The sequence below is a fragment of the Heterocephalus glaber genome, unplaced genomic scaffold (assembly GCF_053883595.1).
Source record: "Heterocephalus glaber isolate CG9 unplaced genomic scaffold, H.glaber_assembly_v1.0 deba00001610, whole genome shotgun sequence".
Taxonomy (NCBI): domain Eukaryota; kingdom Metazoa; phylum Chordata; class Mammalia; order Rodentia; family Bathyergidae; genus Heterocephalus; species Heterocephalus glaber.
Window position 1 is genome coordinate 34988715 of NW_028258381.1, and position 18477 is coordinate 35007191.

At 45.2% G+C, this 18477-nt stretch overlaps 1 protein-coding gene and 1 non-coding gene across 5 annotated transcripts in view; one reads left to right on the plus strand and one right to left on the minus strand.

Annotated features, from left to right (window-relative positions):
* Snx8 (sorting nexin 8) overlaps positions 1–7024 on the minus strand; it is a 57396-nt gene extending 50372 nt beyond the window's left edge. For 3 of the 4 annotated variants that reach the window (XM_087196430.1, XM_004840366.4, XM_087196431.1), the window contains exon 1: positions 6871–7024. In XM_087196430.1, coding sequence (XP_087052556.1) covers positions 6871–6964 — 94 coding nt within the window. In that variant the 5' untranslated portion in view covers positions 6965–7024. The remainder of the gene's footprint in view (positions 1–6870) is intronic. The other variant, XM_004840368.4, reaches the window with a different exon arrangement.
* A 3350-nt stretch (positions 7025–10374) lies between these two features.
* LOC147822688 (small nucleolar RNA U13) lies at positions 10375–10473 on the plus strand. Its single transcript, XR_015445537.1, has one exon. It is a non-coding gene; the product is annotated as a small nucleolar RNA U13 (small nucleolar RNA).
* Positions 10474–18477: the final 8004 nt, after the last annotated feature.

The window sequence follows — 18477 nt, forward strand, 5'->3', positions numbered from 1 at the left end:
CTCCCCAAGGGAGGGAATACAGGTATGCATCACCAAGCCCAGCAGAATGTTTTCTTTATAGAATCACTAATAATCATAACCTATAAAGTTAAGAAAGATAGCTTTCTTACTACCCTTTTTCCCCCCTCACATTGAGCAAAATCCTCTTTTTTAAAATCCTTTTTAACTTTTTATTTTGAGACAGAGTCTTGCTAAATCACTCAGGCTGGGCTCAAACTTGTGATTCTCCTGCTTCTGCCTCTCAAGCATGCTGGGATTATAGGAGTGTATCTCCACTTTTATCTTCCTATACAGTATTTTAATATTGGTATTTGCCTCAGAACACTTTTCACAAAATACCTATCTCTGCCACGTTTGGTGTTACCCCTGTAATCCCAGGACTTGGAAGGCTGAGGCAAGAGGATCGCCTGTTTGAGGCCACTCTGTGCTACACAGTGAGTTCAAGGCCAGCTCACTACATAACAAAAGCCTATCTCAGTAAACCAAAACAAAAGAAAACTAAAGAAAACACTAAGGCCACGTGTGGTGGCACATGTCTGTAATCCCAGCACTCAGGAGGCCAAGGCAGGAGAGTCAGGAGTTTGAGGCCAGCCTGGGCTACACAATGACTTCAAGGTCAGCCTGAACTAGCAAAACTCGGTCTCAAAAGAAAGAAAGAGGGCCGGGGATTTAGCTCAGTGGTTTCGCCGCCTGCTTCGAAAGTGCAAGGACCTGAGTTTGATCCCCGGTACCAAAAAAAAAAAAAGACAGACAGACAGGCAGACATGCTTAGTGTGACTGACTTCAGAGGGCAGCGACAGTCCTGGGATCTGGGTCCTTACTATAAGCTCAAGACTGTGAGACGCACCTTGGGTTCCTCCTAGCAGCACAGCAAGTCCAGTGTCCACTCAGCACCATGTCTGCTTCCCCTGCAGTCCCTCCCTGCCACCCTGGCTGACAAGATGGCAAAACATCGCTTTTCGTGGGGCATTTTTCTCAGGAAAGAAAAAAATAATACCAAAACAGAATTCCCCCACCCGGAACACATCACTTTCTTACTAACCACAAATTCTGGCAAAATCTATTCTGCATAATAGTGATTCAGTTAGTTCCTCTTTCTTCAAATTGACACATTTTACCTTGCAAATTGAGCGTCTATGTGCATGTGTGTCAGAGAGAGAGAGAGAGAGAGAGAGAGAGGGAGGGGAAGAGGAGGAGGAGGAGGAGAGGAAGAGAAAGTGTAAAGATCACTAACAAACTTTAAAAATAAACTATCGAACTAAAATGTGAAACTTGTGTTGGGAGGGTGCTTCAGATTGAACTCAGGGTCTCTCTGCATCCCCAGTCTTTTTTTTTTTTTTTTGGTACCAGGGATCGAACTCGGGACCTTGTGCTTGCAAGGCAGGCACCGGAACCACTGAGCTAAATCCCTGGCCCTCCAGTCCATTTTTTATTTTGAGACAGAGTCTTTCCAAATAGCTAAATTGCCCAGGCAAGCCGGGCTTGTTTGATCCTTCTGCCTCAGCCTCCCAAAGTGCTGGGATCACAAGCCTGCACCACTGGACCCACCTGTGACACTAGCTTTAAAAAAATAATAAAATGACATTCTTTTCAAACATGTGAGCCACTTCTACATAGCAGCTATTACTTTAAATTTTGGGGAGTAAAGAAAAATAAATTTCTGTCTGCCAGACGTTTACAACCAACTGTAAAGTGGAGGGAGGGGGTGCACCAGGCATTTTCCTTAATGAAAGCAGTGATTTGAACTGTAACCTGACCACTATAAACTTCATAAATCTTTTTGTTTTTGTTTTTTTGTTTTTTGGTACCAGGGATCGAACTCGGGTCCTTGCGCTTGCACAACAGGTGGCAAAACCACTGAGCTAAATCCCCAGCCCCTAAACTTCATAAATCTTAACTGACAGCTCAATGAATTGTGACAAATGCACACACCCATATAAGGGAAATGGCAGCAAAGGTGACAAACTACAGCAGGAAGAGAAGGCCAGGAGGAGCTCGTGTGACAGCCAAGGCCCTGGGACCCGACGCAGAGCATCCAGTGAAGTGGAATGCATGGAACGCCAGCAAGGGAACCCAGGACCACAGTGAGGCCTGAGGCCCCGACTCTCCTGACTCAGCTTATGGCCACTGGGTGCAGGAAGCAGGGCAAATGCACAGTGCTGATGTGTGTGAATCCTTACTTCTGTACTATGCAGTCTCAAAGGATCAGATTAGATGATCAAACACATACCACACTCATTGCTTGCCATTCTAATTCTAAATCATGATCACTGACCTCAGAACAGCCCTGAATTCCCACCTTCCCTGTCAGAGAACAGAAGGCTCTCTGTGGTTGTGTAGATACAGATATAGATATAGATATAGGTATAGATGACAGAGTTGTGTTTTTTTTCCAGTGCTGAAGCAGGGAACCATAGCGCCGGTGCATTCCAGGCAAGCACTCTACCCCTGGGCTCTAGCCCCAGCCCTTTGTAGTTTTTATTTACAAGCACAGTCTCTAAATTGCTCAGGCCAGCCTTGAACTTGTGATCCTCCTACCTCAAAGGCCTTCAGAGTAGATGAGACCATAGACTTCATTCAGATATTCTGATAGCTACAATTTCAATATAAAATGTACAAAATACCAAAGAACTGCTACAAATGAAGAAGAAAAAAGCTGAATAAGAAAATAAGCAAAAGACATAAACGGTCAAATCACAGATGCTATACCAGAAGAAATATTACAAGAATACCAAATCTCAATCCTAATCAAGAAAATGCAAATAATAAAAAGTGAAATACTCTAATTTTTTAAATCTGAAGGGAGTTTTAAAAAGTGATCCATAATATTGATGAGGTTACAGGGAAAGGATCCTTTTAATACACTGCTGTTATTAGTACACATTGGTAAAAGCCTAGGGTATCTCCCAGTGGTAGGGAGAGTAACAGGCTCCATAGGGGGAGCTGATCCCCATGAACCTGTGACTACGTTAGTTTTACATGGCAAAGGAGAATTCACTTTGCTGTGAGATGAGGTTGCTAATCAGCTGACCTGAAAACAGGGAAATTATTCTGGATTATCTGGGTGAGCCTAACATAATCATCAGGATCCTTACAAGCAGAAAAGGTACCCAGGCTCACTGGCACAGCCTATAGTCCCAGCTACTCCAGAGGCTGAGACAGGAGGATGGAAAATTCAAGCCCAGCCTGGGCAATTCAGTGAGACTTTGTCTCAAAATTTAAGGGGAGTTGGAGGGGCTGGCAATACAGTTCATATGAAAGCTCGGGTTCAATCCCCAGTACTCCCACCAAAAAAAAGTAGAAAAACTAAACAAGAGAAGGAAAACCAGAGAGAAGGCAGTATGACAAAGATGTGCTCAATATTGCTGGAGAAAGGGGAGCAGCAACTAAGAAATGCAGGCACCACTAGAAGCCAGACAGCCAGGGGACAGCTTCCCACCAGAGCCTCCAAAAAGGCCACAGCCTGCCTGCCACCACCTTGGTTTTAGCCCAGTGAAACTGATTTTGCACTACCCACCTTTAGAACCATGAGCTATCTTTGTATTGGGTTAATAATTTTGTGGTAACTTGTTATAGGAGCAATGAAAATGCTCTAGTACCCTAAAGAGAAGCAGGGCACATATACACAACGGTATAAGTATGCCTCAGCATAAAATATCAGCACAGAACTGAAAGAGGCATCCCAAACTGATAACCCTGGTCATCTCTCTGATAAAGGGCAGAGGTGACTGCAACTGGAATGGGATCTTTACTAAATATTTTTTGGTACCAGGGATTGAACTCGGGTCCTTGGGCCTGCACAGCAGGCGGCGAAACCACTGAGCTAAATCCCCGGCCCTATTCTATATTTTTTGAAAGAAAATATCTCCAACATACAAACTTAAATGAGAAATCCAAAATATACAGAGCAAAATAAAAAAATAGGAAGTAGGGAGATGGGGGAGGGAAGGGAGGAAAAGGGGATGGAAAAAAAGAATCAAGATGTGTTATGTACCAGCTCCCCATGTACATTACATGTACGTCCATACATGTAATGCAAACATGTACTAATAAAAAATAAAAAACTGGGCCAGGGATTTAGCTCAGTGGTTCTGCTGCCTGCCTCCCAAGTGCAAGGTCCCAATTTCAATCCCCGGTACCAAAAAGAAAAATTTAAAAATTAAAAATAGGGCTGGGGATTTAGTTCAGTGGTTCCACCGCCCACCTCTTAAGCACAAGGTCTCGAGTTTGATCTCCAGTACCAAAAAAAAAAAATTAAACTAAAAAATAAAAACTGAAAAAAATAAAAAAATAAAAAATAAAAATAAAAATAAAAACTGAAAAAGAAAGTACGTCCCAGCCAGGCATGGTGGCACAAGCCTATAATTCCAGACCTCTGGAGGCTGAAGCAAGAGGAACGTAAGATTTTTTCTGGTGCTGTTGTTGCTACTGTTATTTTGGGTTTGTTTTTTTTCAATTTGGTTTGGTTTGATTTTTTGAGAAGTCTCACTATGTAATTCACTTGAACTTCCTATGTATCCCAGGCTGGCCTCAAACTCGCAGCAATCTCTTGGCTCAGCCTCCTGTGCTGGGATTACAGGCGTATAACACCACACCCAGCAGGAACATGAGTTTTAGGCCATCCTGAGTTATACTAGTGAGTCGGAGGCCAGTCTGAGCTGTGGAAGACCCTGCCTTTAAAAAAGAAAAACGTGTTCATCCATGTATAACATAATTACAGCATAATTGAAGCCAGGCATGGGAGCACATACCTGTAATCCTAGCACTCCGGAGGCTGAGGCAGAAGGATCACTGTTTGAGGCCAGCCTGGGCTACATAGTGAATTTAAGGCCAGAGTGAACTACATAGCGAGACCTTGTCTCAAAAAATAAATAAAAAATTATAGCATAACTGAAAGTTAAGAGGTTTTTTTTTTTTGTTTTTCTTCTTTTTTGTAGTACTGGGGATAGAATCCAGGGCCTTCATATTGGGCTACATCTACAGCCCTTGTTTTATTTATTTATTTATTTATTTATTTATTTATTTATTTATGGGGGGGGTACCAGGGATCGAACTCGTGTCCTTGTGCTTGTGCAGCAGGTGGTGAAACCACTGAGCTAAATCCCTGGCCTGTGTTTTATTTTTTGAGACAGAATCTCATTAAGTCACTCTGTGCTTGAACTTTTTTTTTTTTTTTTTTTTGGAGACAGGGTCTCTGCTATGTATTTCAGGCTAGCCTTGAACTCACTATGCAGCCCAGGCTGGCCTGGAACTCTTGGCGATCCTCTTGAGTGTTGGGATTACAGGTGTGCGCCACAATGCCCAGCTGTGCTTGAACTTTTTTGATTCTCCTGTCTCAGTCTCCCAGACTGCTAGGATCACAGGCTTGCACTGTGATACCTAGCTGAAACTTTTTAGGAAGAGAGTTACCTGAGCATTCTCAGCCTAAGCTTCAAATAATCAGAATATAATGAGACTGAATGATGAAAATTACAATGAGTAGGGCAATTCTTTCTGGTAATCCCAAAGGCACTACAAAGGCAGAGATATCACAATACAGGCAGCTCTGGGTATGCAGCCAGGAGATAAATAAAAGGAAGAAATTCACTATAAACCCTACAGCCACTACTCTTCTGAGAACCCAAAATCAACTTTGTCAAAGTGTGAGGCATATTGTGGGCCAAATTCATTACCAGACTCTTAGGTTTTCTGACCCCAGCCCACCCAACCACAGGTTCCCTACACTGCCCACTTGGAACTAGTCACACACCTCCAGATAAATTAGTTTTCCCCAGGTAAAAAAAAAGGTTTGCTTTACCATTTCACCTCCCTGCCAGGATGGGCATCCAGTTTCCAAAAAAATGAAATGACAAGCTAGACCCAATGAGCCTGAAACCCCACTTTTAAACTCACGGGGCTGTAAGAATGTTCTGAGAATTTGGAAGTCAGAGGTTGTGGTGTGCCTCCTAGCTGTGGATAAAATTAGCATTCCTGATAAAAATCACCACTGCCTCCAAGGAAAGCCAACAACCTGTAGGAATTCCAGGCAAAGCCACAAGGAAGGCAGCTGGGGGGGGGGGGGGGGGGGCTGGACTGTCTACAAATCACACCCTAATGGCAGCCATTGGTGAGTCCTGAACGAAACACTTATGGCACTCCCTGTATTTGCAGACATCCCTGAACCTCGGCCACTTCAGTCCACACAGAACCGCTTGACAAGCCAGCCGGGATCAGCATTCTGATCCAGTCACAGCCTCCACTCCCAAGTGACTTGGTTGGAAGGACGCCAGCTTGGAGCTCTGGCATAGGTGGGCCCACCCTGGGCTCCAGCATGTGACCTCTTGAACACAATGTTCTATCCAGCAAGGGCTGTCACATGCTTCCCCTTACACAGATACAAGTGACAGGAAATAATAAAGACCCGTTCTGAAGGACCTTCTGCACACACGCGGGTCTCCACTGCAGTGACTCAAGCGCTCCCTCCCCGATCTCACTGCCATACTCCCTCCCGCCTTTCCTCCCAGGGAAAAACCCGACTCTCAAATCTCCAGTACTCATCTGATCTCACCTCCTCCGGCCCCAACTCGCGCCTCACGCGGCCACCTACTGTCGCCACGGCGGGGAGGACCCGGGCAGCGCACCTAGTGAGTGGCGGGCACCTGCTGGGCCCCCGCCCCGGCCACGCACCGACCCGAGTGCTGCGGACCGCAAATGTCGCCGTCCCTAGAGCCGCGAAACTGGGCAGTAGCGAGACAGGGCAGGGGCCGGCGCCGACTCGAGTGGGCTAGGTGGACTCGCACAGGTGGCCCCGGGGCGCGGGCTAGAGGTGATCAGAGAGGCTGCGCCCAAACAGCGCGCCGCGAACTGGGATGGCGGTCTCCAGTGTCGTACCTGTCGCCGGGGCATCAGCCTCCTCGTCAGCCTCCGACTCAGCGGCTGACCCGACTGCCGCGGCGGGCAGCTGGTCCATCGCGCGGCCAGTCATGTGAGCCCGCTCGCCCACGTGACTTCCTCCTGTGCCTGCAGGCCACGCCCATGACCACCTAGACCACGCCCATTCACCGACCATCACGCCCACATCCCGACTTTTCACCCCCTCCCAGCTCCCACACGCGTGTGGCCACACCCCTTGCCGACTCGCTCCCCCCACAGCACGCCCAGGCCCGGCCTTGTCACCCCCACACTCTATTTAGCTCCGCCTACTTCCCCCCTCCCGCCTCCAGGCCTGTCCCAGCCACGTGGCCTGGGCAGCCGGCGCTCACAGCCCAGGGTCTGCACCCCGCTCTCTGGAGCGCTGCGAGTCCCCGGCGGCAGCTCGCCCATTCCCACCGGCACTCGCTCGCCGCCCGTCCCCCTCGCCGGGTCCTGCTCTCGCTTACCCACCCTGCCCTGCCCTCAGCGCTCACTGGCCCACTCAATGCCTTCTGCGTTCATTCGTCCCGTCCCTCACTGTCGCTCACTGCCCTCTCCAGAGCAGTCAGGTCTGCTGGAGGCGGCCAGGCCCGGTGCCGGGTGTGAGGACTCACAGACTCTCTGGGACCGTTCCCGGCCTTCAGGCCTGACAGCTGGCTTCCGGGGACCGCATGTCCAAAGCATTCCCAAAGGGAAGCTGCACGCGAGGTCGGGCCAGGGCAGGAGCTTGAGCGGCCGCTGGCTGGATGAGGACTGAACAGGAGCAAGAGGAGGGTGTCAGACAACTGCAAATGCCCCGGTCTTCCCAGGATGAACAGTACAGGCAGAGAAAGCCTAGAAAGATAGGAGATTTTTGTTCTGTTTTGTTTTGTTTTTTGAGACAGGGTCTCGCTATGTAGTTTAGGCTGGCCTTGAACTCACTGTGTAGTCCAGGCTGACCTCGAACTCGCGATGATCCTCCTGCCTCAGCCTCCCAAGTGCAGGAATCACAGGCATGTGCTACCATGCCCGGCTCCCAAAGGGAGGATCTTGCACCTGCAACACAGGCTGAGCTGTGTCTGGGGAGGTGGTTAACTGAAAGCCCAAACCTGCCCAGGGTCCTAGGAAGGGTCTCAGCCTCACCGTTAGTTCTTGCTATAGCAGCTGGCCCTTATTTTACCTTATTATTATACGCTGGTATTATAATAACTCGCACTTGTTTTCCTTTACATTCTAGAATATCTGCTATGGAAAACAGGCTCAAATGTTTGAATAAAATTACTTTTCCAATCATAGTTTTCTTAAGGTAGTTATCACATTTTAGTTTGATAGCGAACTATATTTAGAGGCATACATATATTTTAAGTTTGACCTGTTGGTTTTTAGTGCTCTCCCCACACTTAGTAGACCTCCCTGTCCCATCTCCCCAGGACACCTACCATCCGTACAGGTAGGTAGCACTAATGATGCTCTTCCGAAGTAACTAAGAAAGTACTGACTGCCTTCTGCAGACAGACACGGAATAACTTTCCCAAGTCACAATGGCCACTGCAGGATCCTGTGACTCTCCACCCGCCTCTGATGGCCACTTCCTTCTGCTACCCTGGGCTTCCTTTTAGCTGTTGTTATCAAATTTTGTGCTCAGCACTTTCCCTGACTCCACACCCCGCCACACACATATAATCTGCTGACTTCCTGCTATTATTTGGTACATATTTCTGTCTCCCACTATATTACAAGATTGTTTTTGAAACCAGGCATGGTGGTGCAAGCTCATAAACCTAGCACTTGGGAGGCTGAAGCAGAAGCAGTTAGTTTGAGGCCAGCCTGGGCTACATAGTGAGTTCAAGGCCAGTCTGAACTATATAGCAAAACCCTGACTCAAAAGAACAACAACAAAAATTTTTTTTTAATTCACCGGATGTGGTGGTACATGCCTGTAATCCCAGAGCCTGGGAGGCTGAGGCAGGAAAATTGCTACTAGTTCAAGGTCAGCCTGGGCTACATAAAAAGAACCTATCTCAAAAAAAAAAAAGGGCCGGGGATTTAGCTCAGCGGTTTCGCCACCTGCTGCACAAGCGCAAGGACCCAAGTTTGATCCTGGGTACCAAAAAAAAAAAAAAACTTTATCACACTCTGAAGACTGTCGAATTTTTTTTTTTTTTTTTGGTACCGGGTATTAAACTCGGGTCCTTGTGCTTGTGAGGCAGGCAGCAGCACCACTGAGCTAAATCCCCAGCCTGACTGTCAAATATTTTACAAATATACAATTATACATTTTTCTAATAGCTTATTAAATTAATTATTTAACCCCCTTACATATGTCAGATAGGCTCTAGTAAGTGGTTCTGGATCTTGGTTGCCTTTAGTGATCACCTGGGGAATATTCGGAAATCCCCTGCCTGGATCTAGCCCATTGGGTTCCACCCATCACATGCCATTGTCTGCATCCCCTTATACAGATACAAATGAAAGGAAAATATAACTAAAGACCCATTCTAAAGGGACATTTTCTCTACTCACAGGATCTTTCCATTCATTAAGTCTATCAACTGCAATAATGCAGGGCATGTGGCTGGTGGTAGAGCACTTATTTAGCATATGTGAGCTCCTGAGTTTGATCCTGAGCACTGGGGAAAACACAAAAACAAAAAAAACACGTGCTCATGCTTTCCCATCACTGGAGTTTCATGGATGGTCTGAACTGTGACCAGGACTTCAGTTTTGTTTTGTTTTGTTAAATCCCAGATGATTCAGCCAGGCAGGAGACCACTGCTCTAAGTTGAGCAGTTTGTTTTATTCCCACAAACATTCCCCAAGATTACTAGTGAAACATATTCTGAATAACTGGTAGGAGAGGAAGGTGAGGAAGGCAAACAGGGATGAGCAAACCAGGTCTCTGCCCCCCGCCCCAGAATCCCTTAATGGAGGTGGTAGAGGAGCAGAACACAGTAAGTTCTCACTCCACCCAGGGGAGGGGGCTGTGGAAGGAAAGAAGCAGCAGCAGTTGGCTCTCATGCTGGGTATGTGTGTGTGTGTGTGTGGCAGTGGTACAGGGGATTGGCCACTCAAAGCCTTTACACTGAGCTACATCCCCAGCCCTATTGTATTTTGAGACAAGATCTCACTGAGTCACTGAATTGTGCTCCTCCTGCCTCAGCCTCCCCAAGTGCTAGGATTACAGGTGTGGGCCATCTTTCCCACTGGATCTCTTTTTTTTTTGGTACCGGGGATCAAACTTGGGTCCTTGCGCTTGCAGGGCAGGTGACAGAACCACTGAGCTAAATCACCGGCCTCCCACTGGATCTCATTCTTAATGGCTCCAAGGAAGTCCTTCAAGGGGAAGGCTCTGCTGCCAGACAACTCTAACAACAGAAAGTTCTCGGGAAACGTGCCTTGAAATAGGTCTGCTGTCTGTAGAGCCTCACCAAAGAATAAACGGTTTCATTCAGGGAAGAGTTTTTTAAAAAATTTTTTGTTCAGTAGCAAGATCCCACTTATCTGATCCTTTGGTTCATGAGTGTGGTAATGGGGAGTTCATGCCACATGCATGAGATGTGCCTCACTCAAACCTAGTTGCGACATCCCATTGCCCATCTGATGTGGAAAAAAAGAAGAACCCACTTATATTATGACTGTTCCTGTGGCTTTTGAGTCACATTAATGCTTTCCGCTTAGGAAAATGGAACTGACAGGCAGGACTTGGAAAGCAGGCCACTGACATCAGGACTGGTATCCCCCAGAGGACGTGCAGGAGGGGCTGTTGTTGGGTATTATCCTCCTTGCAGGCAAGGATTTCAAGTCCTGCCAAGCACCTTTCGAAAAAAGTCTCAAAAAAATAAAAAATAAAAAAAGCAAGAGTCCCTAAGAGCCATTGAGGAATGTTGATTTCAATCTAAAATGTCCCCAGAAGTTTCCCCTGTTCCAAGGTCACCTTTCTGAAAGTGATTGGATCACAATGTCTCTGGTGTCATTGGATTAATCCACCCATGCCATAAATGGATGGCATTGTTGGGAACGATGAAAGCTCAGCAGGAGTTTAGATCCAGGACGGGATTAGGAGGGTGTGAATCTGGGCTGTATCTTGTCCCTGGCCCTCTCCTCTCTGGCTCTTCCCCAGTGCTCTGCTTCCTGGTGGCCAGCAGCTTTCTTCCTCCACCTTGCCCTTCCTCCATGATCCTCTGCCTTGCCAGACCCTGGAACTGTGGAGCTGCTGGCCATGGACTGAAACCTGTGAAACCAGGAGCCAAAAGAAACCCCTCCTCCTTTAAGCTGATTGCCTCAGGTGTTTTGGTCACAGCAATGAAAGGCCGACTAACACAGGAGCACATCCTAGGTCACAGGGATGGCGAACCTTTTAGAGCTTTCAGTGACACAAATAGCTGGCTGCAGCACACATGCCATAGGTTGGCCACCACCGTGACTTGGGACTATTAAGTACAGCTAGGGTGCTGGTCAGGTCAGGCTATCTCCTGCCACACACACCTCAGCAGCCTGAGACAGTGCAGCACAGGGATTCAGGCTCACCATGATCACTCAGACCCAGGATAATGAAGCAGCCACCGCCTCAGGTTTCTGACATTTTGACAAAAGAAAGGCTTGGGGTAAGGGGCCCTATGTGAACAACACTGGCCCAGAAGTGATGGATAAAACATCCACCCACAACCCTTGGGCCACACTAGTGACACCACCATACCCACCCTGAAGAGGACCAGAAAAGCCATCCTGCCCCGCTCCTGGAAGACAGAAAGCCAAGAATGTGTCATGAACACCACCAGCTACTGACCACATTAGCCACACTCACAGTTTAGTAACTCACAGTTACTAAATGCTGCCGTGGCCAGAGTGCTCTTCTGAGTGCTTTGCCTTTAGAAACTCATCTAAGCCCAATAAATGGATAAAGCAGTAGAATAATTGTCACTATTTTACAGACTAATGAGGCCAAAGAATTTCAACCGCCTAAATCACAGGGCGGAATTCAAGCCCAGCCTCCTGGGTGCTGGAGCCTGTCCTCAGTCCCCGCCCTCCCTTTAGGAGGCTTCAGGTGAATGCTGTTTGTAGCTCTGTAAGGCAGAGCAGGTGGAGGACTCTAAAAGCCAAGGATTCATAAGATGAGTAGGCCCCAAAATGTATTGAATACTTCCTATGTGACAGCCACTAGGCCAAGTGTTAAACAGCAGCATTCATCACTTCATTTAAAACTGAAATTGCGTGTGTGTGTGTGTGTGTGTGTGTGTGTGTGTGTGTGTGTGTTACATGGAGGGGAATTGGATGTGGCGGTTGAGGGGGGTATTGCTGGCAATTGAGCCTGGAGCCACACCCATGCTAAACACTCTCTACCACTGAGCCACACACCCAGCCCCTGGGCAGTGGTTAAAGGGTACAAAGTGCAGGACAAGGTAGCACTTGCTTGTAATCCAGCAATTGGGAGGCTGAGGCAGAAAGACTGCTATGAGTTCGAGGCCAGCTTAGGCTACAGAATGAGTGCAAGGCCAGCTTGCACCACATAGCAAGACCTTGTCTAAAAAAAAAAAGGGTACAAGGTGCAAGGTGTGGTAGTGTACACTTGTAAATACTGAGGCAAAAGGATCATAAATTTAAGCTCAGCCCGGGCAATTTAGCAGTTTAGGAATTTACCAAAATCCTGCCTCAGAGTAAAAACAGTACTAAGAACCAAGCTGGGCGGCATATGTACATCCCAATCCCAGCACATATGAGGCTGAGGCAGGAGGATCACAGTGAGTTTGAGGCTAGCCTGGGCAACATAGTGAGTTCAAGGCCAGCCTAAACCACATAGGAAAGAAGAAGGAAGGAAGGAGAGAGAGAGAGAGAGAGAGAGAGAGAGAGAGAGAGAGAGAGAGAGAGAGAGAGAGAATGTAGTGCAAAGATACTGGGTTTAACCCCTAGTACTGCAAATAAATACATAAATAAATAAATGTCTGCGCAGTAGTTGCCTATTATGGAAGAATTGCTGGAGAATTTTATTATATGATGGAAATGTTCTGTCTCCTTTCTCTTTCTTTTCTTTTCTTTTTTTCCATACTGGCAATTGAATTTAGGGCCTTCCCACTGAGCTACAGCCCCAGTCTTTTTAATTTTTATTTTGAGACTGGATCTTGGCAGGTTGCTAAATTGCTGGGGCTGAGCTTGAACTTGCAATCCTCCTGCCTCGGCCTCCCAGAGTGCTGGGATTACAGGCATGCACCTCAATGCCTGGTTTATTCTGTCTCTTGATAAGAACATCCTTAAACTGATATATACACTTGTAAAAATGATGTCTGGCATGTAAGACCTATGTATTCTCTTTATGTAATTGTTGTTTTTGAGACAGGGTCTCACTATGTAGCCCAGGCTGGCCTTGAACTTTCAGTGATCCTCCTGCCTCGGCCTCCCGAGCACTGGGATTGCAGGCATGCAGCACCATACCTGACACCCTATATAAGTTGCACATTAATAAAAATCAGTAGCTGCCTATTATTGTGACTGTGATTAAACTGTATTTCAGGATCAAACTAATGCAAGAAGCAAAGTACAAAATGGTGGTATTGGTTGGGAAGAAAGAAATATGATTGGTAATCTCAGTATCAACCCCAGAAAATACACAAGTCACTTTTTGTGTGTGTGTGTGGTGGTGGTGATGGTACTTGAGATTTAAACTAGGTGCTTCAACACTAAGCTACATCCCTAGCCCTTTGGATATTTTGACATAGTGGCTCACTAAGTCCCTAAATTGCCAAGATAGGCTCCAACTTGCAATCCTCCTGCTTCAGCCTCCCAGAGTGCTGGGATTACAGGTGTGCACTACTACACTCATATAAACTATGTTAAAATAAAGACAATTCACCAGGGTTTTTGGATTCAAGACCTCATACAATAAACACTACTTTTCATGTATACCAGTAGTCATTAGTTAATAAAAAAAAATCTCATTCATAATAATAACAAACTGACAACATACAGGGATAAATCTAAGATGATATATTTTTAAGGAAAAAATGATAAAACTTTATGGGAGATATAAAAGTCCTAAAGAAAGGGGCTGGGGATTTAGCTCAGTGGTTCTGAGCCTGCCTTGCAAGTTCAAAGGCCTGAGTTTGATCCCCAGTACCAAAAAAAAAAAACAAGAAAAAAAAGAAAGAAAGACTGAGAATTTGTTCATAGATAGGAAAATTCAATATATTTAAAATGCCAATCGTCCTCAAACTGATGTATAAAATTAATGCAATTTCAGTAAAGATAATTTCCTCAGGAAATTACAAAATGAATTTAAACTTCATATGGAGGAGTAAAGAATCAAGATTAGCCAAAGCAATTCTGAAGAAGAAAGATAAGAGGAATTTTCTCTACCATATATCAGAAATTATTAAGCTATAACATTTAAAACAGGCAGAATTAGAAAACATATGAACAGATAAATAAGAGCACATAAAAAAAATTTTTTTCAAAAAACCCCAGAATACAGCAGGGGATGGTGGCACACCCCTGGAATCCCAGCTACCCAGGAGAATGAGACAGGAGGATCCCAAGTTTCAGTCCACCCTGAGCAATTTATTGAGCCATCTCAAAAGACTGAAAAAAAGAAATGGGATGTAGCTCAGTGCTAGGAAGGGGGAGCAGGGAAGGCCCTGGGTTCAATCCCCAGTACTGCAAAAAGAAAAAAATCTTTTGTTGAGTAGAGTTCAGACAGTCTTTCTTTCCTTCTTTCTTTCTTTCTTTCTTTTTTCTTTCTTTCTTTCTTTCTTTCTTTCTTTCTTTCTTTCTTTCTTTCTTTCTTTCTTTCAGACAGGGCCTCACTATGCAGTTCAAACTGGCCTTAAAGCCACTGTGTAGCCCCAGCATGGGCCTCAAACTTGCAGCAATCTCCTGCCTCAGCCTCCTGAGCGCTGCTATCACAGGCATGCGCCACCACGCCCAGCCCCTTTCTCCGTATATATCATTGCTACCTTCCTGGCTTCCACTGTTGCTTTTGAGAAGTAGAGACCAGCTGTCTATCTAACTTGTTCTTCTCTTTTTGATTGGTTGCATTTTTAATTTTTGACTGTTTTTCAAATAGATACTCAGTAATCCAGGGTTAGTCATTTTCCTGTTGCAGGGACAAAATACTCAACAATTTGTTTTTTTAAAATGATTGGCTTTGGGGACAGGGATTTAGCTCAGTGGTGCTGCTGCCTGACTTGAAGGCGCAAGGTCCTGAGTTCAATCCCCAGTACCGCAAAAAAAAAAAAAAAATTAAAATGATAGGCTTTGGAGCCTGGCACGGTGACATGAACTTAATCCCAGCACTAGGGAGGCTGAGGCAGGAGGATTGCCACAAATTCAAGGCCAGCCTGGACTACGACGTGAGTTCAGGGCCAGCCTGAACTACAAAGCAAGACCCTGTTTCAAAAATCAAAAAAAAAACACCTCAAAAAGACAAAAACAAAAAGAAATCCAACAACAACAAAACCCCAAAACAAACAAAAAAAGATAAAATGATTGCTTTTGTTTCTCCTGGGGCTTGCCAGTTTCACTGTGTTCTAAGTATCTATTTACATTTATTTTACCCTGCTTAGTATTTATTAATCTTAGTGAGTTTTTGGATTGTCGTCTACAAATTTCTCAGCCAGTGGTTCTACAAACACTGATGTTGCTTCATTCTTTTTTCTTTCTTTCTTTCTTTCTTTCTTTTTTTGATATAGAGTCTTGCTGTGCAGCCCAGGCTGGCCTTGAATTCACTGTGATCCTCCTGCCTCAGCCTCCCGAGTGCTGGAATTATAGACCTGCACCACTGTCCCGGCTTGCTTCATTCCCTTTCTCCTCCTTTTCTGGAACCATGTGGGATGAGACCTGCTTAGATGTTCTCACGTTATCATCCGTATCCTGTTTCCTGTTTTATCACTAAGCCAGTAACTACTCTTCGAGGATGGCCGTGTAGGTGTGTATGTTAGGAATGTTGCCGCTGGGAACCTTGCTGCTTGAATCTCCTGATGCAGATGTGGGCGCTTTGGCAGCAGTCTTCAAACAGTTGGGAAGTTAACAGGTGAAATCTTTTCTAAAAACCACCTGCCTGAGAAAGTACCTGCAGTGGAAAAGCAGGCTCCACTTGCCCGCCGGTCCCCAGCGCCTATCTTGCACTTAGGTAAGGAAAAGCATTGCTGTCACTTCTCTAAAGCCTGCTGGAGGACTGCCCCATCAGGGTCCTTAGCCTAGGTACTAACACCTCTGCCATCAAGTATAGGGACAACCAGGTGTGGCAGTACACAGCTGTAATCCCATCACTCGGGAGACTGAGGCAGGAGGATTGCCTCTGGGCTACATAGTGAGTTCAAGGTCAGCCTGAACTACATATTGTGACCCTGTCTCACATCAAAACAAATAAACAACAACAACAAAATTCAGATGACCATGGATAGAAACCTCTACATACCGTGAGCAGAAATAAACCTTTCTTCCTTTAGAAGAAAAGTAGACAAATTCGTATAACCATCGAGAAAATGATGATTCTAATGCTTATATGGCAAGTACACTTTTGTTTTCGTTTGTTGAGACAGGGTCTCCCTAGGTAGGCCAGGGCTGGCCTTGAATTAGCTCTGTACCCAGAGTAGCTTCAAACTGGCTTCAGCCTCCTCGATACTGGGAGTGTAGGTGTGTGTACCACATCTGGCTGTATGACAAAAACTGGAAGACAGGTGATTTCCAGTTCTTCACTTTCACATTTAAGGTTAAATTCACACAGGACAGCAAATACCCACAATGCTCTTCTTATTTCCCTAGGGTTTTATTATATTTACTGTTATGGTGAGGATTGAACCCAGGGCCTTGAACATGCTGGGCTAGCACTTTGCACTGAGCCACACTCCCAGCCCCAGCTCCATCCCATAGGTTTTAGGGTAGTAGTGCTTTATCATCCTGTCAGTGCCGCCTTGGTTTTAATAAGACTGTTTCTAAATTTTATCAAGCATCATATTTCTATTCTGCCGCAGAGTTGGTCCAAATAAGCCAACTGGCTATATTTTCAAACCCAGGGAGGCTACAGCTTGCAAGTAATGAAGAAAATGATAATTTAAAATGTTAATAATTTGATAATACATGACAAAATGTAAGATGAGAGATCCCATGGACAGTGTGATACGATCAGTCACATGCTAGAAGAATATAAATATAAATATCTATATATAGATATATCTATATAGAGAGAGATAATAGATATATTATTAGAGAGAGAGATGGGGGTTGCTAGGGATTGAATCCAGGGCCTTCCCCAAAAGCCACCCACCCAGCCATTCTTAATTTTCATTTTCAGACAGATTCTTGCTCAGTGACTTATCAAAATCCCATCTCAGAAAATTCAGAAGGGCTGAGGATGTAGCACCTTGTGAAGGTCCTCGGTTCAATCCCCAGTACTGAATCCAGAAGGTTTGTTATTACTTTGTGGCCATTCGGCTGCTGAATCTGCATTTGAGGAAGTCTGGTCCTTTAAGGAAGCGAAAGCATCTCTTCCTGCTGGAAGGGGCATTGACAGATTCGCCTGCCCCAGCACGTGTCCTCTGCACATGCTTTGACCTAAGGGGGCAGAGAAAGCCCTGAACACAGGCATGGTGTGCTCACCAGGCTCTGTGGTGTGAGGTGCATACCTTCAAGACCAGGTTTCCAGCTCTCCCACAGATTTTAGATGGATGTAGTAATTTCCCTTTCTGCTTAAATCAGACATCTACTTACGTCAGAGAAATGCAAATTCAAACAACCATGAGCTGCCCTTCGCCACACAGAAGATAAGGAGCAATAGAAATATTCCTGTAGCGCTGCAGGGAGTGTAAATTAGTAATGAGACTTTGGAGAATGATTTGTGAATGGCTAATAAATTGGGATGCAGATATTTTATAACCCAGAAATTTCACTTCAAATCATATTCTCTAAAGCATAGCTCACAAAGACAAGTACAAGATTTTTCACTATACTATTATTTATAACATCAAAAAACCAAAACAATCTATTTTTTATGACAATGTGAACTGAATAATAAATTGTGCTTTATTCCTACAATGTATAAACTAGAACAGCATGTACCAGAATGGATAAATCTTGAAAACATCATTTTGTGTGGTAAAGAAAATCGTATAGCAACTGTGAACATTTAAAGCCATAACACATGGTTCTGGTGGGATATGGTTGTAAATCCAGCACTCTGAGAAGCTGATGCAGGAAGATTGCAAGTTTGAGCCCAGCTCAGGCTACACAGTGATTTTGCGAGACCCTGTCTCAAAATAAAAACAATTTTACCAGGGAGGTGATAGAACTCAGGGCCTTGCGCATGCCATTCAGACATGCCACCACTGAGCTACATCCCTGGCTCTAAAAACAATTTTTTTAAAAAGGCTGGGGACACAAAAATACATTGGAAAAAGGGGATTCCATTTAACAAATGGTGCTGGGAAAACTAGAGGTCGCTATGCAGAAGACTAAAACTTGTTATCTATTTTTCAGTTTATGAAAATTTGACTCAGAACATTTGCACACTATTGATGGAAATGTAAAGTAGTTTACTCATTTTGAAAAATAATACATAGTTTCTCAAAACGTTAGCATTAGAATTACCATATTATCAAAAAATCTAACCACTGGTCATAT